Source organism: Peromyscus eremicus, chromosome 18, assembly GCF_949786415.1.
Source record: "Peromyscus eremicus chromosome 18, PerEre_H2_v1, whole genome shotgun sequence".
In the NCBI taxonomy this organism is placed as follows: Eukaryota; Metazoa; Chordata; class Mammalia; order Rodentia; family Cricetidae; genus Peromyscus; species Peromyscus eremicus.
The window spans coordinates 44,702,198-44,724,844 of NC_081434.1; the positions used below are offsets into that span (position 1 = coordinate 44,702,198).

Below are 22,647 nucleotides of genomic sequence, written 5' to 3' on the forward strand. Positions count from 1 at the left end.
CTAGCATCTAGGTCTAGAAGTCCAAGTAACAGAACCCAAGAACATTGTACCTCCAGTCTTAAGAGACAGTGCCAAATTGCCCACCAGAATAATTTACACTTTTACCAGAACCATGTAAGGTGCTGGTGGAGAGGGTGTGATGAACTTTGCAGTGACCTAATTACCACAAAGACATGTGTCTAAAATGTGCTTATTGTTGAGTAGAATTCCCTCTTCTGTAAATTGCTGTTTGTACTTGTTGCTTTTTTTTTATACTGGGGTATTTGCTTTAAAAAACAGTTGTTTAAAGATCAGAAGGATATCTTAGTGGGTAAGTGCACTTGCACCGAGCTTGACAATTTAAGTTATTTGAGTTATTTCCCTCGGAACCACATGGTAGAAGGAGAGGACCAAGTCCCACAAGTTGTCCTCTGACTGTCACATATACCTGTGCCTCCCATAGATAGATGACAGATAGATAGATAGATGATAGATAGATGATAGATAATAGATAATAGATAAGATGATAGCTGATAGATAGATACTAGATACTAGATAGATGATAGATAGATAATAGGATGGTAGGCAGATAATAGATAGATGATAGATAATATATGATAAATAGTAGATAGATGATAGGTAGATGATATATATATAGATAGATAGATAGATAGATAGACAGACAGATAGATAATATATGATAGATAGTAGATAATAGATGATAGATTGATAGATAGATGATAGATACTAGATAGATAGATATGATAGACAGATAATAGATGATAGATAGATAGATAGATAGATAGATAATAGGTAGATGGTAAATAGCTAGGATAGAGTCATTTCGATATATTCTGGATTTTAATCATTTGATAGTTATATCAGTTACAAAAATATCTCCCTTCTTTCCATGTCCTTTTTAGACATGTTTTAACTTTGTTTATGGGACTCATTAAACATGAGTTTAAAATCCCAATGTGTCACCCCTAGAATGGCCGCAGTTCCACAAACTGAACACAGTGAGAAAACTAACTCACAAGTGACAAATGGAGAAATAGCCACATGAGCACCTTGTTTAGAAATCTAAAATTACCAAGAAAACAAGTGATCACAGAGTAGGGGTGCCTAGCCTTGGAGAGCAGGTCCAGGGATGGGTAGTAGTGCAATTTATGAACTATCCCAAAGTCACCTAAAATCATAGAGTGGCTCTGACATCAGTCCCTTGACCTTATTGTAAGGTTAGAGGTAATGTCACTTCAGGGCAGTTTAAAACATCTATATCAATGTCTCTTCTAGGGTTTCCTTGTGGCTGATTTATACCGTCTATAATACAGCCAGAGGAAGAAGTCTAGCCAACCCTCTTACACTGTGTTGTTTCATGTTCTTTAAGAATATATATATATGTCAACCTCGGCAGTCTCTTCCTTCATGCTGTGTCCTTTGTGTGTATATATGTGCTTTTTTCTTTTTTAAAGAAACAATTTCCTATTCCAAGATCATAAAGAGATCATTTCCTATTTTTTAAAGTTTTAAGATCTATTTTTGTCATTGTTATTGGTTTTTCATTTAGATGTTTCCTTTTGGAAGTTGGGGCATCTACTTTTATCTTAGTCACCCTAAAATTCTTGCCTCAGAAAATCGACTGGTGTGAACCCCACCCCTGTCCAATCAGTAGTCCCTGCCTCTCATCTGGGACATGGGCACATGGTTCTGATGGTCTGCAGACAGGCTCCGCTCCTGCACGTCTGGCTTTGGCCTCTCTGATGCCACACTGTCTTGCTTTGTGGTCAACTTGAGTGTCCGCTGGGCATGTGCCTACACCTTGCTCGCCCTTACCCTGACAGTGTCTTCACTCTCCTAGCTCTGTAAGTTTCTATTTGAATTTAAGGATCAGGTTGTTATACTCACACAAATTGAAGATGTGAGCTGGAAGAGAATTAACATCTTTTGGGGCGTTGAATCTTTCCAAATATGAGCTATAATTTTTTTCCTTGAAGGGCTTTTTTTTCTGTTTCTTTGAGACAGGGGCTCACCATGCGGCTCTGGCTGGCTTTGAACTCGCTGTGCACCTCAAGCTGGGCTTGAGCTTGCAGCGGCCCCTAACTCAGCCATCCAAGTGCCAACACAGCAGGCATGAGCCACAATACCTGGCCATGAAGCTTTGGAGATCTTAACACTTTTTTTTTATTTTAGAATTATTTCAAGGTACTTTTTAGTCTCAGTTGTTACTATGAGTAATGCTATTATTTTTAAATTGTATATCAGTGTTGTGCTGAGATTACCAATGATTTTAGAAAAACTGAAGTAACTTAATTTCCGTTTCACTTATAGACTATTTTCTTAAATAAGCATTATTATATTTATTTATTTTACATATACATGCATGTGTGCATGCGTGTGTGCCACAGCATGGATGTGGAGGTCAGAGGACAACTTGTAAGATTCAGTTCTCACCTTCTCCATGTGGGTCCTGGGGGTTGACTCAGCTGGCCAGGGTTGACAGTAAGGCCCCTTTACCCACTGAACCATCTTGTCAGCCCTGGACTCTCTTCTCTTCATCAATCAATATGTCTCTAAATAGATGATTTAGTGTTTTTCTTTTAATTCATGAATTTCCTTTACTTATTTATTGGCTAGACCTCTTGTACACATTTATTTGAGAGGATGATATGTAATTCCTAACTTTCTATGCCTTAAACAGGAAAACATAAAATATCACCATTCAATGTATTATTTGTTGTAGAGATTTTAAAATAATTTTTAATATTCCCTTCGATTTCTACTTTACAAAGAGTTTCTCAAAAATTATACATGGCAAGTGACTGCAAACTAATGCCTTCTTTTCTCTATTAACTGTAAAGGTGCCATGTGACATTCCTTTTTAATCTATGAATACAGGATGCTGCTTATCCATGATTAGACTTGGAATCATACTTGAAATTTTAGTAGATCCCTACCAATCCCTATCAATCATGATTATTACTGTTATCATTTTACTTTTTATTTGTTGTGGAGTGGGTGTCAAGGCACACACGTACCGCTGGGCACATGTGAAAGCCAGAGGACAGCTTCTAGGAGTGAGTTCTCTCTGTCCACTCTGCAGGTCCCAGGGATCAAGCTCAGGCCATCATATTTGGCAGTAAGCACCTTTCCCTACTCACTGAGACAGTTCATCCACCATTAATCGTGATTTAATAAAGGAAAAGCTTGGCATGGTAGCTCACACTTTTAATCCCAGCCCTTGGGAGGCAGAGGTAGGTATCTCTGTCAGTTTGGTGCCAGCCTGTTCTACGTAGAGAATTTCAGGCCAGCCAAGGCTGCATAGAGAAAGACCACCTCAAACAACAGCCTGGAATGAGATTGTCTAGTGTTTTCATCCATGGGAAACAACGTGTAGCTGAGTCACAATGGTCTTTTCTCCTACCCTTCTTGCCAGGTTTGAAATTGAAATTAGCCATAGATAACATAATGGGTGTTCTTCTTTCTGGCCTTTGTTTTTAATCATTTAAATAGGGATTTTCATAAATTAAGATTATTATCTCACATGACTTAGAAAGTCTTGCCTCTTAAAAACAGTTGTGCCTGCCGTTTCACAGGTTCCGAGGCTTGTTCCTTTGTCCGGATTATCGTTTCTTCGTCTTGTTCTGACCGTCACTTTACCCTGTGTCCTGTGCCGTCTTACCTCCTTCCTTGCCATCTCTCTCTTAAGTGTTCAGAGTATTCCATTTCCCCTGCAAATTATGATGTCATGTGGTAATCGCTTAATTCATCCTATACGTACACTCTCCATGTTTACTGGGAAAACATATGTGGATAGATACACTATCTCAGCAAAATCTGGGGTTATTTAGTAGTTGTAGAGACAAAGACTCTTCATGTTTTAACTGCTCTTCAGCCTTCACGTCTCACTACTCCATGTTATATATTTTCTCCTGACACTTGCCTTTGCCTTTGTAAAGAACACACACAAAGATTAGTGATGGCTCAGTGGGTAAGGCGCTTGCTGCCAACCCTGAAGACCTGAGTTCGACTCCCAGAACCCATATGGTAGAAGGAGAGAACCGACTCCCAAGGGTGGCCCTCTGACTGTCACACTTGTGTTGTGGCATGCCCCCTGCCACATATATATAAATAACAAGTGGAGAAAGGATTAGCTAATTAGATTTGTTTACATAAGTTCTTCTCTCACGTGAAAACAGGCTCTCAAATTCATGTACATTCTTTGCATTAAAGATTAGGGGGGAGGAGGCCTGGAACTCTTGAGCAAACAGAGTGTGAAGGAACTTACCCCATGTCTGAGACCATCACCCATGGATGGTCACATACAGACCCCTGAGTCACCACAGGTACTGACAACAGGAATCTGTCCGGATCAGGCCTCTGTGATTTGGAGCAGTTTGTTACATAGCAGTGATAATCAGAAAATTGCTGTTTCTTGTGTGCCAACGTATTTCTGGCTTTATTTTTCTTCTTGCTAAAGTGCATCCTTTAGCAGCCTTTTCTTTCTGACGCACATATGTGGATGCCAAATTCTCTCGGTCTTTATATAACTGACTATGGCTTTCTATTGCCCTCACTCTTGAGTAAGTTGATGATTTTTGTTCTCAGCACTTAAGATATTATTCCATTGTTGTCTGTTAGTATTTGCAACAGTCTAATGATTATTCTTTTCTCTCATCATTCAAATTAAAAACTCTTAATTCATAAATTTAAAAGCGTCAGTGTGGATAAAGTTGTCAGTCCTTTTTGCCATTCATCTGAGCCCAGCGACGGGTGTTGAGCCACAGCTGTACCTTTCTGCCTCCTGGATCTTGAGCAAAGAAATTCCACAAGCTCCCTCCCCACCCTGCGCATTCATCTGCCTTGTGGAGTTGAAGTGAGAAATAAACAAGCTTATATTTTTGCCAAACATTTGTTAAAGTAATTATTATTAAGTTCGACCCCAGCTTCCTCATCTGACATACTAAAGGCAGCAATAGGAAAAATGCTAATAGAGTGTTTAAAATCTATTAGGCTCTTCATAAATACTGGTTCGTAGTTCCCATCGGCATTGAATTGAGAAAGGCAGGTGGGTCAGGACAGCTTATGGGAAAGAGCATACATGTGAGCTGAGAAGGACGCCCTGTCCCTGGAAGAACTCAGTCTCTCATGCAAGTCCTCCTTCTCTCTGGGCCTGAAAAGGGCAGGGTGGGGGGCGGGAGGAAATTCATGCTCTCAGGGCTTGGAGAGGGCCCAAGCGACACTAGCAACATCGGAGTCCTCATGTTTTACAGGCTCTGAGTAATAGGGAGTCAGAGCACCTGAGTGTAGAGAGGCAATTTGGAAGATTCTATCACAGCCACCAGGTCTGGGAGCCACTCCATGAGAGATGCCCCCGGGGCCTTCCAGCCGCAGCCCACGAGGGTGGGCTTTGATGCTGGACCATAAAACCATCATGCTGAAAAGTGACGTGTGCAAGGATGTGTGGCCATGCCCGTAACTGTAACGCTGGGCCTTTCACATAGTTTTGCTCTGGAGTACGTCAGGAGTGACTGTTGCCTACAGACACCCACACTAGTGAAATAAATGGGCATTTGGTGAAAATCCACAGCAAAAGGGTGAAGGCTGCTGTGCTGATTGGAGACTCAGGTGTCCCTGAACTGGAATCACTTCAGTCAACTGAAATGGAGTGGGTTCTTTTTTGTGTGTGTATGTGACGGAACCTTTAACTTGCTCAACATCACCAGGACCAAAGCTTGTCACCTGTTACCTTTGCAAACTTCTAGGGACACTGTTTATGGTAGAAAGTCTGGCTGCTCTAGATCAAAGCATAGACTCGGCTAATAGGAACCATGGAGTCAAAATTGAGAAGCAATCAAGGGTAGGGAAGGTGTCAACTGCCTTTCAGAGGGTTGCTCTGAGAGGAGGAGGCAGGCTGCCAGGGCCCTTTGAGGTATTCCACAGATCATTGTAATGGTCAGCCTGCCAAGCTGGCACTTAGAGGAACCCCACACCATTCCGCATGCTGAGGACCATGCAGGAGTTATAAGATAACATAGAGCTGGCCCCTGCAGCTGGGGGAGGGGCCGGGGAACAGAGAGCTCTTTTTCCTAATTAGCTGTTTTCATACAGTGCACACATGACCCAAACACAGCCACCAACTGGGTCTTTGACATATACAGGCAGAAAGGGGGAGCTGGGCTTTTGTCTGCCACACATTCTTTCAACCTGCCTGTCGCCCCAAGCTGCAAAACTCAACAATGAGTCAGATGAGCTGGACCGTTTCAGAGTTTGCTGAATGGACTTAGAGGCAGGCATTGTTTCAACCTACTCAAGGCTAAGAAAAATACTGTAAGAGTGAAATTGGGTTAACATCTCTCTTTTCATTGTGTGTGTGTGTGTGTGTGTGTGTTATACACACACACACACACACACACACACACACACACACACACACGCCATTTACCCCAGTTTCCAGCACATCCTAAAACAGTGTGATCGGAAAAGAAATAAACCCATTTTAATGACTAGTACATCTCAGAAAGAAATTCAAGGCATTAATAAACCACAATTGTTTTGTCCAGTCTTCCAAATTTACATTGCTTGTTAACTCAGCCCAAACGAATGAACTACAAAGAGAAATGCCAAGGAAACAGCTGTCCCTGCATGATGGGAGGTGACCAGTGGCATGCTTATTTTATGGGTCAGCAAATGGAGAATAAGCGATAAGGCACGGGACAGAGGCTTCTCACTTTGTCCATGTGCATGCATGAGTATGTGTGAAAAATGATTGAATCTTTGATTTTGAAGCAATGAAAAAAAAATCTCAAGATGCCGTTCAGCCATTGCTTAAGCAAAAGCAGTTCTACACATATGATCTTTCCAGAGCTACAGGTAACATGTGCTAATGCTCACCACCACGGACTGGAAGTCATCAAAAGGCCACATCTGATGGCACTGCTCAGGCAGCAGTCATCAGAGCATTTCCATGCTCTGCTCAAAGAGAGTTTCCATCTGTAGCTGAAGCATGGGCAGGCTCAGAGAACCCAGGGCTGACGTGGAAGAAACAGCCAACAAAATGTCTGAGTAGGTCGACTCTTTACTCACGAGTAAAGAAGTAACAGGTCCTAAATAATGCTCCTGTATTTTACCACAGTGGCACATCGTTGTAGGACACAACTGGAAAATGGTGACAAATCCACAGAAAGTTAGAGGGGAAGTGTCAAATGAAAACCCAAGACAAAGCTGAGAGCTGATCGGCTTCATCTGAAATTATGAGACATGAAATCACATCTGTATTTGCAGAGAAAGACAGCATGGAAGCAGTTACCTAGAAGCTTTACCAACTGTCCCTGGTAGAGACACCGGGAAAACAGAGGCCAGTGTTGTGGAATTTTGAAATCTAGATAACATCTTTCCAGGTCCCACCTCCTTTGCTATGAATGATCTGGACTCAGACATACATCCTCTCTGCTGAAAGGAGACTGTGTCCTGGTGGCAGCATAATGTCCTCACTGAGCTGGGGACCAGGTTTCTGCCTGCAGAGACAGGACCTGGAGACAGACCTCCAGCACTGTCACAGTGCGGAGCAGTAAGTGAGGACTTAGGGGTGACCTACGGTGTCAGGAAAACAAAAGGGGGCGTGCAAAAGCCTTCTTCTACAGAGTGGGCCAGAGTGCATTTCTGAGGAAATATTAATCAAAACATCAAAAGTCAGTCATTTGACAAATGAGAAAAAACTGAAAAACGGCAGAAAATAAGCCTAGGTATCAGTCAAGCCATTTGCAAAGGCTTAAGCTCAGGGGCCGTCTGTGCCCAGTCTTAGAATGCCCACAGCTGTGGAATTCTGCAGATGACCGTGTGGAAGTGGTAGACACTGGGGACATGAGACAAAGGGTGCTGGACCACTGGCACCCCTGCCTCCTTCAATGCTGGCAGGTCCCTCTGTCAGCAAACCTCTCGGCTTCTCCTGGGCTGCTTTGCCATTTCATCTTTAGCATTCGGTGCCCTCTTGCCCTCTGAAAAAAACCTAAGAGTTGTGTCCCACCCCAACAGATGCCTTCACACTGATGTCCTTGTGGCCTCAGAGATAGCAGATGAGACTGTGGATGACTCCACAGAGGTGCACAGAGTCCAGACAAGTGGTTGGACATTTGGACATTGTGTGTGTGTGTGTGTGTGTCAGTCGGATAGCCTTACCGAAGCTGGGAGCACTGTGCAAGGTCATGTCCCGGATCACTCTTGTACCAAAGCAAGACCACATCAACAGGAACTGTTGTGCGACTTTCTTTAGGGACCCTTGTCTCTTGGCAGCCACCTACAAGCAAATGAATGGCTTTAATACTTCAGTTCTTCATTCACCATTGGCTCTGAAAAACGAGGGAAGGCCTGTAAGCCTTCAAGTTCAAGCCTGTGAAGCAGTGATTTTTTTCTTTTGTCTTTTTGGTTTTAGCAGCATAAACACACTTAATAAAATCTGACGCCAAGATGCTATGTAAGGGACAAGTAAGGGATGCATACCTGGGTGACTCAGGAATAGGGGACTCAGAGTCCTGTCTCTGTCCCCTCCACCTCCCAGGGTTGAGGCCAGGTCTCCTCCTTGCAACCCCAGAAGTCTATGGATGCTGAGGAACATCAGCTAGCTCACTCTGGGGTTCTATGCTAGCTGAGGTCCACGGAGACAACCAAACACCTGTAGGAGCCATGGCTGCCCCTTCCCTTGGGCTCTACCAACCTTCACAACGCATCGGTCTACCATGGTATCCAGCCACTCTATGTAAGACTCCATGGGCGACTGCTCCTCCAGCAGGTGGTCAAACTCCTGGTACACTGAAAATGAAGCAGAACCATGCACCCTCCTCAAGCTGTAGTTCCATAGAGCCATGTCCTTTAAGGCACAGAGGACTGGACTGCATGGTTCTTCATGGTCCAGCTGAGATGAAATCCTTCCAGCCCTCCCTCTGCCTCTCTCCAGCTCACGTGTCTTCCCGCCCCCTCGTACCTCTCACGGCACACTACTGTCTTTATTCTGCCTCCACTACACCATTAATAGCACTGGCCAACAGCTGGTCAGGTGTCCAGTCTTCTTGCTGGTTCTTCTTTAAGGTCATTGTTTGGTGCGTTACTTGTGCCACGGCTGTTAACCTGGAAAGCCTTGCTTAACCATTAGGTCAGGGCATTACTATCTCTTGCTGTCTGCCAGGGATGGGGCACAAACAATGATCCCACTGTTTCTGGACCACAACCCAGCCTCTCGGCGCTAGGTACTGAACATATCCTAATCAAATGAAACCATCTGGTCCTCTCTCTGCCCTGTCTTCAGCTTCAGGATAGGAAAGTAAGCATGGAAGTGCTTGGGAATCGGTGAAGCACTGTGGGAAATAGGTACATGGCTGGGGACACTTGCATTGTAAACATCTTTTTCATTGAATAGTTTCGGTGTGGTTTTTAGACATGGAGCTAAGTAAATAAAACCACAGTTCAAGATCTGTTGTTTTCATGTGTCTGAGCAATTTTTTTTCCCCATGTGGGAAGGCCAGCCAATTCTCTCTAATTTGCTTGTTTGGTGACTCTGTGAAGCCAAACGGTCCCAATACTTAGCATAAGGATGGGCTTTAAAAGTACATTGGTCTTTCTCAGATTATAAACGAGGTGTGTGGCAGCTAATATTGTCACCTTGACAGAATGGAGCTAGGGCTCTGGACCTGCCTTGAGGGTTCCCTAGCTTGGGTTAGAAGACCCACCTTAACTGTGGGTGATTTCAGTCCATGGGCTGGAATCCTGAACTGAATGGAAAGGAGAAAGCAAGCTGGACGTGAGCATTCATCACTGTCTGCTTCCTGACCCTGGACTAGCCACCTCAGGCTCCTGCCACCGTGACAACCCTGCCATGATGCACTGTAGCCTTGAACTGTGAGCCCAGATGACCCTGTCCTCATCGGCTCTACTGGGGTATTTTACCACTGCAATGGGAAAAGTAACTAACACAAGGTTCTACACCTTAATGAAGTCAAAGCTAGAAAGCAAGCGAGTTACACCGCAGAGCCCAGCACACAGACGGCTTTGGGGTTCTTCCTCTGTGTCCGGACTACTGTGCCTTAGCTACCAATGGTGACAATAAGGGTGGTACAGCAAAAATGGCAACAGCTAACTTTCTTGAGCACTTGCCAAGCGCCAGGCACTCTCTTCAGTGACTTACATGGGTGCAGTCAGTCAGCGTTAATGTCGTGACCCCAGTGCTTAGGACTGCCCAGTGCAGAGTATGTGTGCAGCTGGTTGCTGAGTGAGCGGATGGACAAACCCAGGAGGAAGTGCTCTCATTTTTCCTGTCTGCAAATAAAGAAACTGAGGCACTTCAAGATGACAAACTGCCCAAATGTTTCACAGCTAGTGAATAGCAGTTAAGATTCCAAATAGCTCTGTTCATCATCTGCTTCCTAACCACTGCCGTGTAGAGCACTCCTCCGCTGTGGAGCACTCCTCCACTGTGGAGGACTCCTCCCCTGTGGAGCACTCCTCCGCTGTGGAGCACTCCTCCGCTGTGGAGCACTCCTCCGCTGTGGAGCACTCCTCCGCTGTGCACTAAGCCTGCAGTATTTAGTCATGTTTAACCCCTCTGCATTATTCTCATCTTACAGAACTAGAAACCATGATCTCCATGCACCGGAGCCAAGGTTCCAGCAAGGCCTTTGAGCAAACAGCCCACCCCTTTCCTGAGGTACCTCTTAACACTCATTCTAGGGGTGTGCTCAAATACCAATACATGTCAGAGCTAAAGGGAGCCACTCAGGCTCCACATCACAGATGCAATGGTGACCCCGACAGCCAGACTTTGCAGATGTCGGCTGGTTGTAGCGAAAGTGAGGTGCAGCATGCAGGTGCCCCCACCCCTGCTCAGACTGACTTCACGGACTTTGCTCCTGTCTCTTGGGAGGTACACGTATGACACCTATGTACTGGGCCATCCGCCTTTGGGCTTGGCACCTGCCTCAAACTCCTTCCTGGCATTGCATCATATAGCACTGTCTGCAGCAGAGCTGTACATCAGCTTTGGACGCGCCATGGACTCTGGGCTCTGTGTCAGAAGGGCAGTGTCTATCCCAGTCACTGCCTGGCTGTTAACACAGAGCCTGATCCAGGATAGACATCCAGTGAGGACCAGCTGGGCTGAACTGAACCACAGTATAATTCCAGCTTCAAATGACACCATTCTGTCCTGCATCTAAAGGGACCCAGAGAACCCAGAGAGTCTTTCTCAGAGAGAGAGGCGGCAATGGTGTCCATGGTGCTCCAGCATGGGGCTCAGAGCCTGGTCCCTTCAACCAGCTCTGCTGATTGTGTTTTTCCCTAAGTCTGGTTCACATTTTACTTCCCACAAGAGGCTCTAAGGGGAGAGGGAAGCCAGTGTAAAACTATGAGTGTTCGCTAGAACTGAGAGGCAGGGTAACTGGTGGGCTCTGCTCCTCAGACATTGTCGGACGCCAGGTCCATGCCTGGCTCACTGGGAGGCCCTGGGACATAGTGACCAGTGGTTTCCCGCGGGCCGTAAGGGTGCTTGGAAACAGGCTTTCTCTGGGTCTAGCTAAGAATAGGTGAAACAGAGCCCGAATCCAGCCTGGAAGCTGGGGAGATGGACTGGTGGGTGGTTTGAGGGTGTGGGTCTGGATCTCTAGACTTCACATTAAAAAAACAAACAAAAATCAGCTGTGTGTTGAGCGGCACACAGCTATAATGTCACCACTGTGACAGTGAAATGGAGGCAGAGACAGGAGACTTCCCAGGAGCTTGGTGTGCTGGCTAGCCATACGTCATCTGACACAAGCTGAGGTCATCTGAGAGGAGGGAAACACAACTGAGAAAAGGCCTCCATGAGATCTGATTGTATGGCATTTTCCTAATTAGTGATTAGTGGAGAAGGGTCCAGCCCATTGAGGGTGGTACCACCCCCGGGGCTGGTGGTCCTGGTTCTATGAGAAAGCAGGCTGAGCAAGCCATGGGGACCAAGCCAGTAAGCAGTGTTCCTCCATGGCCTCTGCATCAGCTCCTGCCTCCAGGTTCCTGCCCTGCTTGAGTTCCTGTCCTGACTTCCTTCAGCGATGGACTACAATGTGGAAGTGTAAGCCCAATAAAGCCTTTCCTCCCCAAGTCGCTTTGGTCATGGTGTTTCATCACAGCAATAGTGACCCTGACTAGGACACCTGGTATAGGCCGTGATGAACAAGAGACCCTGTCTCAAACAAGGTCAAAGGTGAAGGATGAGCTTGTCCTCTGAGCTCCATACACATGCTGCGGCATATGTGCAACTACACACGCGCGCGCGCGCGCACACACACACGCACAGGCACACGCGCGCGCGCACACACACACGCACACACGCACACACACACAGGCACACAGGCACACACACACACACACATGCACGCACAGGCACACACACGCACACACGCACAGGCACACACACACACGCACACACACGCACGCACAGGCACACACACACACACACACACACACACGCACACACACACACACACACACGCACAGGCACACACACACACACGCACGCACAGGCACACACACACACACACGCACACACACACACACACACACACACACACACACGCACCGCACACATGCACGCACGATGAAAACAAACAAAAAAGAATAATAGAAAGCACTTGGAAAGATCCTGCCCCCTCTTGAGCTCAGTGGCATTTTACAACTTTGGTTCCCTCTGCTCCTTCACAGCAGGAGCTGCCCTGGGCTGGGGAGGCTGACACAGGTCTAGGTTCAAGGCCCAGCACTGTGGCATGCTGGTCACAGGACCCTGGGGAAGCCCCATCAACTCGATGGAGCTGAGTGTTCTCAAATGTAAAGTGAGAGTGACATGAGACCGTCCCTCGTGAGGCTGTGAAGAATTGATGGTATCACACATGGTGGTTTGAGAGAGCACTTGACAGCGAGCAGGCAGCTGCTACACTGCATTATTAAATCCGTGGTTTTTGCTAAGACTCAACAGCAGACAAGTGAGCAGCTGTGCAGAGAAGGAATAAGAACCCGAGTTAGGGCCAGGGTCTGAACCCAGGAAGTAAGTCTCATGGAGGGCCACAGGTGCAGATATTTAGGGCCCTGTTGGCCTTTGAGAGGCCCTAAAAGGAAGTGCCCTCTAATAGGGAATCTCAGAGAATTTTGGTTCATAAACAGCCCAGGCTTAGACCAGGACAACAGTGTGGAGGAGCAGACGCTGTAACTCAAGAGGCTTGGGCTTTTCTGAATCCGCTCCTCCTCCTGATGGTCATCGGAGTGACGATGTAATTTACCCACACAGAAGGTAGGGGTCTTGGATCATCTGCTGTTAGTATACTATCAGCACCACCCTCCCCGGAATCTCTGAGGGGTGCTGACTACTCACCTGACAGCATGCCCCCGGCTGCCCTTCCGAGGAAAGGATGGCTGGCCAAAGTGAGGTGTGCCCTGAGCAGTACCAGAAGTGTCTAAAGGTGACGGGTGATATTTTCTGTCCCCTCGTGTTCCACTCTTGGGAGCAAACATCTTGCCCATGTCAGGGCTGGCTGCACTGGAATCTTACTTGCTTGTAGGAAACCTTTGTCCATATGGCCATGAACACATGTTCATGGAAGTAACTCACCACCCATTCACATCTTCTCAAACTTTAACGTGCCTGAAAGGGTCACCTACTGACGTGTTGGTGAGGGGGAGTGGGGTGTGTGTGCAACTCATGGTCATGTGACCTTCCACTGACACAGGCATCACATCCAGCTGGCTCTACACTGACATACACCAAAGCAGGCCACAAGTCTCAGTTCCCACTCTCTGTCACTGAGCTGGAGGTATGCATGGCATGCAGGGTCACATACAGGGTCCTTTGTATGACATGTGTGCTACCCAACTGCATCAGCCATGTTGACACATATCTTCTTAAGTAAATTTGCTCTCCTGTCTGGGCCGACCCATTTAACAGGAACAATAAGAAGAATGGGATTCAGGGAAGGGAACAGGGTGGAAACACCATGTGAATATTTATCAAGATACTTTTTCCCTTTTAAAACCAGAAACAGAAGGACAACCCCCCCCCCCCCCCCCCCCCCGTGGGACACCTTACACTGGATGATGAGTCTGCGGTGCTCATCTCGAGAGTCCTCCATGGTGTAGAGTGTCTGTTTGGTGATGCTGTTCAGGTCTACGTTCCTCCAGTCCTCCAGCATCTGGAACGTGATGTCTGCACTGTGGATCACCGTTCGAGAGGCCTGTAATCCAATCCAGCCGCCTTGTCAGCACATGTCCAGTTAAAGCCCCTCTCCTCTGCGCCCGTGTGCCTCCTGAGCGGGGATGCTTATCATATTCTGTAAACTACTCTGAAATCCAGGGAAACTCCATTTCAAGGAACAATGGTGATGCCCTAACTCATAAAATTCAGAGAGACACTCTCTCTTCCTGAGGCTTTCTCCTCTCTTCTTCTTCTCCACGAAGGTGACCTGGGCCAGGCCAAACCCTGCCATTGTTCCCAGCCCCTTTGGGATGAGGCCCAGACATCTGGTAGCTTTCTGGCTCAAGCCCATAGGAAGGAGTTCTGTGTTTAATAAACCTCTGTGCCTCTAGTGCCAGAAAAGTGGCAGGACCTGCTGAGGAACTGCTCTGGCCACCCTGGGCCTAACGGGTATCCAGAAATTTCACAATGTAGACTTTTCACATGAATATATTATCATGCATTTTGGATTCTTATTCTTTGTGCTTGTTTTTATATGATTAGGAGAGTGAAACAAATGTGAATAATGTAGAAAAATAGGAGACATTAAGATACAGGGGTGTGTGTGTGTGTGTGTGTGTGTGTGTGTGTGTGTTTTAAAACTATAACTATCCCAGCAAACTGTTGTTAGTGAACTGAAATTTACAAGCTGGAAACGATACTAATAAGAGCAAAGGAAAAGATATCTAGGATATTTATTTTACGCTCATATTTTTAAAATGTCTTTTAATAAACTTTTTGTAGTAATTGAAAACATCCAGGAGCATCCTTGATCTCTAAGACTTGTCAGCTTCCAGGCAGAGGTAACTACATTCTCTGCTCTACTCTATGCAAGCACAAGTCAACTCCACAGAAATGACTGTCACCCTCTCTGATGGTCAGAGACACCAGAGTGTCTGCATGTTTGATCATGAAAACAGCAACATGTGAAGGTCACGTGCCGTGGACTCAAGCATACGTAGCTCGTACCCAGCTCTGCGGCTTGCCACCCTGGTCTCACGGTCTGAAATGGAGACACAGCGGTCCCTGCCTCTTGATGCTCCTCATGATGGCATAAAGTACAGTGTGTAGACCGGAAGCAGGGCTCCGTGGACGCACTGTCGTTACTGAGGTTGCTTTGCTTTGCACAGACTGTGCTCACACTTCGGAGCCTGAGCACACTGTGTTCCCACAGACTGAAGCTTTCTTTTCCCGCCGTGCCCCAGCAGCCCTGCTGTCCTGATGCTTCCGCCTCAATGTGACATACGTGGAGAGCCCTTCTCCAACCAGTTTATCCCAGTTAAACACTTGGTATTCTGTGCTTTCTCCCATTTCTACCCTGTTTCCTTCACAACATGCTTGCTTATTTACCTGTTTATTTATTTATTCACTTACTGACTTGTCTTCCTGATGAAGACAGGACCACTTAACACAGTGTCTGGCATGCAGCAGGCTTTCTAAACGATTTTGTGAAATGAGTGGCTGAGATGAGTGCCTAGCTGCCCGCCTGACTAGTGTAGTGTGTCTGAGAGAGTCTCTCCTTGGGTCTTGTTTAATTCGACTTGCTCTGTGTATGTGTTTAGTAAAGCTCATTGGTTTATCAGCCTAAATGTACCGTTGTGTTTCATTCCCAGAATTAACACCAGTCCAGAGTTCTGGCTGGTCCAGGAATGTGTATGGGAGCTGTCTAATGAGGTTGGAAATGTGGTGTTTACTAACTGAATTCCGTGCTCTATGTGTGCAAGGTGGAGAGGGTATGTGTGTGCAGGTGTGTGTGTGCATGTTCGTGAGTGTAAGAATACACATGCACGGGCTGGAGAGATGGCTCAGAGGTTAAAAGCACCGACTGCTCTTCCAGAGGTCCTGAGTTCAATTCCCAGCACCCACATGGTGGCTCACAACCATCTATAATGAGATCTGGCACCCTCTTCTGTATACATAATAATAATAAAAAAAGAATACACATGCACACACACGCCACGCATGAGTGCAAGCACAGGAATAGAGGTCTATGTGTGCATTAAAGGGGCAAAATCCTTCCTAAAGAATCTGAGCCCCTGAGGAAAACACCAAAAGCATGTGTATGTTTCCAGATAGGTCTAAGGCTCCCTTTTCCAAGTAGAAGAGAGGAAGAGAATGGGGTTGGCACATAGTCTCAGAAATACAGGACAAGGAGTGTGTCTCAGTTTTCCTTATAATCATGTTCTTCCCTAAGCTCCGTCATTTGTCAGACTCTCCCCAGAACAATGCCCAGGAGTTGCCTTTATCACAGCTGGCCCAACCTAGAAAGGGTCCCCTCTGTTCCTAAACCATCCTGTGCGCCTTCAGCAACAGGCACAGGTAAGAACAGTGAGAGGTGTGGGGATTCCCAGATGGAGCCTTCCTTGGACCACTCTGAATTAGAAAAGCCCACCCTTGCCTTGTTGTGTAACCAGAATCCCCCAGCACCACGGCACTCTGCAGGAGTGATTGCAGATCTGAGTGTGTAAAGGCAGTTGATATGAATGAGTGAGGTGGATCAGCTCTGACAGAGAACTGGGGATGAGGAGGAATGGCCATCCTTGCTGAATGCTGACTACTGACCAGGTTACATGCTGCTCTGGGCAAGCTGCTACTTCTTGAAGGGTTTCTACGTGTGACTAGGGTGCTCAGATGTCGTTCTGAGTGAGTAAGACAACCGGCATCCACGGGGGAGAGACCAAGGGTGCCACATAAACAGCTGCACCCCGAAGTGTTGATAGTATTTGACAAACCCAGCAAGTTATTTGAAGGAAACACAAAATTGGGAACCCTGATCATATCCAAAAGGTCCGGGGGTGACCAGTGTTGTAGACAAGTTACAACTTTAGACACGGGCTGAGGTGTTTAGTTCCTTATGTATAGAAACTAAGCACAGGAGAGAGAGAGAGAGTCCTGATGAGCCACAGATTGATGCCACAGGAAGTTATCCTTGTGGATGACGCCCTTCTACTTCGCAATGACTCAGCAGTGGGTTAACAGAACCGAGAGACGACGGCTACCTGGCAGAGATGATTCAGAGATGTTTGCCTTCTCAGAATCTGGGAAAACCTTCTTGACACTGCAACAAGAAAACAGGAAGCTAGAAACGTTTGCAGGCTTGATATTCCAACCAAGAGCAGATTTCAAAAAGGAGTTCTCATTTTCTAACTTTGCCTCACCGCCCTATCTGTTTTTAGGTACTCACTGGCAGACTCCTGCGCCTGACTCTTGTCCTGTTTTGGCTCCAACAGCCATTTCCTAATGATGACATTTAGGGCACAGATTTCAAAGTCATGCACATGCCACCCTCGCAGGTGTGAGGAATGGTGGCATCAATCACCGTGAGGAAAAGCAATTATTCACTTGTCTTTCATTTTGCTAATTGCAAGCTCCGTCACTGCCTTCCAGATCATCGCAGAAATCAAACGAAAGCTTTCAAGAAGCCCCTTTAAAACATGATGCGTCTCATCGGAACCGTGACTGACCTCAGTGCTGTGTGGCCAGGGGTGCTCCTGGCGTGGAACCTGGGCTACCCCTGCAAGGGAATTTGGCATTTATCATTTGTCATTTTGGCTACCTCTACAAGGGAATTTGGCATTTATCATTTGTCATTTTGGCCAAATGGCCTCTAGGACCTGTTTGTGGGTTTTGATTTAGGAAGGGCTGTTTGCCTATCTGCCCTAATGGTCTGATGATTTGAAGTGAAGGGACCGCTTATCTGTGGATTTTTTTTAAAGACGTTTCCTGTTCATGGACTTCATTCTTCCAGTCTCGGGCTGGGAGTGGGAGGCGTTTGCTTCCACGCTCTTGCACATTCTGCAAACACTCAGGCTCCCTGGGGAGGACCGCTTCCTCCAAGCATGCACAGGTGGAAGACCCAACCCACCTCCTCCTTGCCGCAGACTTTGAACGGGTTTGTTTTGCTGGCGTAATTAAAACGGGCACGGGGCATTCTTCTCATTAATTTCTGAACTGGTCATGAAATCGTCAGAAATTTCCCCATCTAATTTGTACTCAGAGCTGGCTTGGTTTGAAAAATAGTGTGTGGGGTGGAGGAATGGGGCGGGGGCTGTGTGTGCAGGGAGATGAACTTCTAATTTTCCAGGCTGATCAATTGTTAATCCTGCTCCTTAATTACTTTTTCTTTAACTTTGTGATGTGGAATTTAGTGCTGGAGAAAAGAAAAGAACTGAGAGCCGTGAAATAAAGCAGGCTTTATCAATAGGTGATGGGCGCTGCAGGCGGCCCCGAGGCGTCTGAAAGGGCTTCTTCGCCTGCAGAGAAAGCGTAATTTGATCGCCTTCGTTCCACCCACTGGTACTTGTTTTAGGCAAGGGCTGCAGGCTGCATTCAGATGGACTTTAAGAAACATATTTTAAAACCTTGTTTTGCTTAAAACCGCCTCATCTTTGTTCAATAGCAACAAATGCGTGCTGTCCATGAGTCTTCACTACGCTCAGACCCATCAAGACAGAAAAACGGAGCCTGCCTCTCAGACTCAGCTAGTGCCGGGGACTGCAAGGCACGGCTTAGCCAAGCAAAGATGCATGGCTCCAGCCCCCTTACAAGAACTATTAACTTGGCTTTTTAGTTAGGCAGAGACTATGTGAGGTTCTTACACTAGCTACAGCCTTTCACAGGCAGGAGCTTCAAGGAAACCTCAGAACACTGACGAGTTTGTGTCTCCAAGTCACCAGCTGTACGGCCGTGTGGCTTTGGGATGTTTCTTTGCCTGTAGCTAGGGACACTGTGTCCTACCTCATAGTGGTGCCTGCCGTAAGGATTAAATGGAGTTAGAAGTATTGTGTTGACTTTGGAATCAGACAGGGAGGCTGGGAGTAATCCTGTCTTTGCTATTTACTACCTAAGTCCGAATCCCTCCTCGGTGCTGCCGCGATGAACATTTTACAAGGATTAAAGAGTTCACACATGGGAAGTACTTAGCCTAACCCCTGGTGCTTCATAGGCCGAGTACTACTTCATCAACGATTCACGTGGAAGGAGTGGCTTTGAAACGTCGCCCTCACTCCATTCTGCTCCCCAACTCAATACTCACATTCAAACTTGATGTTTCTCAGGTTTTCTGGGAGGTCATGGAGGGCCACTTTCAGCCACTCATCCAGCTGCTTGGCGAACTTCCGGATCACCTGAGTTAAGCTAGAAGGAGAAATGACGAGCTGTAAGTGCGCTCTGAGTTTCTGAGTCCCCAGAGGGATTTATTTCACATAATCCTCTGTTGGCTGCTACCAACAGATGCGGCTTGTCAGAGCAGCCCAGAAGCACCGCATGCAGCCCGTGCCTTTGAAGATCGGATGGCGTTGGGGGAGGGGCTTATGGGTGCCTGTGCACAGTGGCGGGTAAAAGCCACTGCAAGGTGAGGTGGCGTCCAGAATTCATTCAGCGAGCAAGACATCCTCCGTGGTATTTTGGAAGCGCCTTATGTCAGGGGTGAAGATAGTGGGCCTTGGCCTAAGAAAGCTGCTCTGGAATTGGCCTCCACACCACTGGCTGGAAGAATCCACGTGCGGTGTTTGGATGCCTAGTCAGCCTAGCAAACTGCTGCCTTCCGTGGGAGCTGGGAAGCACCCGCTCATATTTGTGTGCATGTGTGTGTGTGTGTGTGTGTGTGTGTGTGTGTGTGTGTTTATGTGCCATGGGGGAAAGGCCAGATGAGAACTTGAAGGAACTGGTTCTCTCCTTCCACCATGTGGGGCCCTGGGACTCAAACTTTGGTTGTCAGGCTTGCCAACATGTTTACTGGCTAAGCCATCTCGCAGGTCTAGAAGCAGCTTGTGTTAAGTCGTCAAAAAGCTCTAAAATGGGCCTTGAAACCATAGTGAATTTTGAGGATGGAGAAAAGTGGGAAGGGGTTAGACCCAGGAGGCAGCCAGGAGCCATAGGATCCAGTGTGAGATGGGAATTTGGAGCTGAGGACAGGGGAAGCACCATTTTCAGACTCCACGTTAAAACCATCTGCTTGTAGCCTCACACCCACTGTCCTCCTGGGTATTACCAGACACAGGGACCTCTCCCCATGGTGACCGTCCACGCCACCTAACTCAGGATCAGCTGCTTACCCTGCCCTGGCTCAGTCTTCTGCTGTCCTTCACCTGGCAGACCACGGTCACCAACCTCCACGGCAATCCCTGCCGTTTTCTCTCCCTTCACCCACTCCACTCTTTGTGTGGCTCGTTAGCCCTAGCCCCCTCTAAGGCCCTCCCCACAGGGTCCACCCTCCTCCCCATGTGTGGCTAAGTGAGTACTGTGGTTGTCATGTGACTAGTTAGCCCTAGCCCCCTCTAAGGCCCTCCCCCCAGGGTCTACCCTCCTCTCCATGTGTGGCTAAGTGACCACCTGGGCTGCCATCTTGCTCCCTGCACAAACCGTGTAGCTTCTCCCTAACAGTCAGGAGGCATTGGCTCCTTCATCCCAAAGCAACCCTTCAGCCTTTCTTGCCTTCCTAGGGACATTGTTCCTGACTGTCCTGTCCCTTCTCTTGTGAATTAGGCTTTCCCTCTTCATTGGAGCTTCCCTCTACTTATTTTAATGCATTCAAGAATGACTCACTTTGCAAAAAAGTAAAACTGTTTGCTATTTTAAAAAACTCCTTTTGTCCCTATTCGTTTCATTCAAGCATACTGCTTCTTCATTGCTTTGTTTGTTTGTTTTGGCTTTGGTTTATTGGGTTGTTGTTTGTTTGTTTGGACAGGGTCTCACCATGTAGCCCTGGCTGGCCTGGAACTTGCTATGTAGACCAGGATGGCCTCACACCCAAAGAGATCCGCCTGTCTCTTCTTCCAGAGTTCCGGATTAAAGGTGTGCACCACACGCAGCCTTTGTTGTTTCTTTCTGGGAGCAGTCTTTCACAACTACCATCCTGCTTTTTGCTCCTTCCCGGGTCCTTGTGTGGCATCTTCCATTATTTTCTTGGTCTTATTGTTCAAAGTCACCTCCACAGAGAAGCCTTCCTGACTGTCTGACCTAACATGATTTCCCACTTGTCTGTTCTTTGTTAACCCAATATTTCCCCTTCATTTTGGATAGTTTGTGTGGTGTTTTACCTGCATGTACGTCTCTGTACCACACACATGCAGTGCCCACAGTGGCCAGAAGAGGGCACTGGATTCCCCTGGGACCGGAGTTACAGCGGTTTGTAGGCCATCATGTGGGTGCTAGGAATTTGAACCCAGGTCCCATAGAGGAGCAGCCAAGGCTCCTTAACTGCGGAACCATCTCTCCAGGCCCCAGCCTGATTATTTTTAAATGTAGTTCAGTATTGTATGGCTTTAACAATGTAATGAATGATGTGGAACTCCAGGAGGGCAGGTGCTTAGTTTTCATGACTATTTCCCAGGGCACTCAATAAATAATGAAAATGGGGTGTGTGGGACCTTTACAAATGGAGGGGTTGGGGAGATGGCTCTGTAGGCAAAGGGCCTATGGTGTAAACATGAGGACCTGCGTTCGGATCTCCGGAGCCCGACATGAAGCTGGACATGGCAGTGTGTAACCCCAGGACTCCACATGTGTGCCATGACACTCGCCTACGTGAAACACGCACACCGCACACACATGACTAACAGACAGCTTTAGTTGTCCCGGTTGCATCCCTGTCCACCGACTCTCCATCCGTCACCGGACACTTGGCCGCCTTCCTTCTCCGCTTCCTGCCTCATTCCTGTCCCTCAGCCCGCACGGCTGTCCCTTCAGCAGCCACCTCCATCTAAGCAGTCATTTTGTTCTGCTTTGCTGGGCTTCGTGGTAGGGCTCCACGGTGACCCTGTCCTCTGGGAAAATCCTGGCTTCGCTTGGCAACGGCGGATGCTTCTTCTAGCTGCGGACGGAGCTCAGGCCCTCTACCCCACCATTACAACTCCAGTTCCAGAGGACTGGACCTCTCTCAGTTCCACTTCAGACTTCCACGGGCACCAGACACACACAGTGCTAGTGATTTATCCACGCTCACATGGCGGTCACTACCTACACTCACCTACACATCTCCAGCACAGAGGTCTGCAGAATGTCAGACCTACTATGTGTATGAAATCCCTACCCACAGGTCTCAAAGGGCCCAACACACCCCACATGAAACCTTGTTTTCCCTTAGACACACTTCTATTCTTGTATTCCCGATTCCAGAATGAAACTCTAGTTTCCATGAAGTTTTGTTTCTGAAAGTTTGTTTTAATTTTATTTTTTCAAAATTGAGTGCACGCTGTATACACTTGAGCTAGAGGCTTGTGATCCACTGGGGCTGGGGTCACAGGGATTGCCAGCCTGGAGAAGGTGCTGGGATCTGAACTCACGTCCTCTGAAAAAGCAGGAGGTGCTCTCTTTTATGTTTTAAATAACCTACTTATTTTTATTTTGTGTACATTAGTGTTTTGCCTGAATGTATGTTTGTGTGAGAGTGTTGGATTCTGGAGTTACAGACAGTTGTGAGCTGC

At 47.1% G+C, this 22,647-nt stretch overlaps 1 protein-coding gene across 4 annotated transcripts in view; it reads right to left on the bottom strand.

Moving 5' to 3' along the window:
- The window catches only part of Rfx4 (regulatory factor X4), a 154,723-nt gene that overhangs the window by 29,425 nt on the left and 102,651 nt on the right, over positions 1–22,647 (bottom strand). For all 4 annotated transcript variants that reach the window (XM_059245594.1, XM_059245592.1, XM_059245593.1 and 1 more), the window contains 5 exons: positions 19,257–19,357; positions 17,221–17,279; positions 14,078–14,222; positions 8,693–8,787; positions 8,158–8,275 (listed from right to left, as the gene is read on the bottom strand). In XM_059245594.1, the coding sequence (XP_059101577.1) occupies positions 8,158–8,275; positions 8,693–8,787; positions 14,078–14,222; positions 17,221–17,279; positions 19,257–19,357 (518 nt within the window). The remainder of the gene's footprint in view (positions 1–8,157; positions 8,276–8,692; positions 8,788–14,077; positions 14,223–17,220; positions 17,280–19,256; positions 19,358–22,647) is intronic.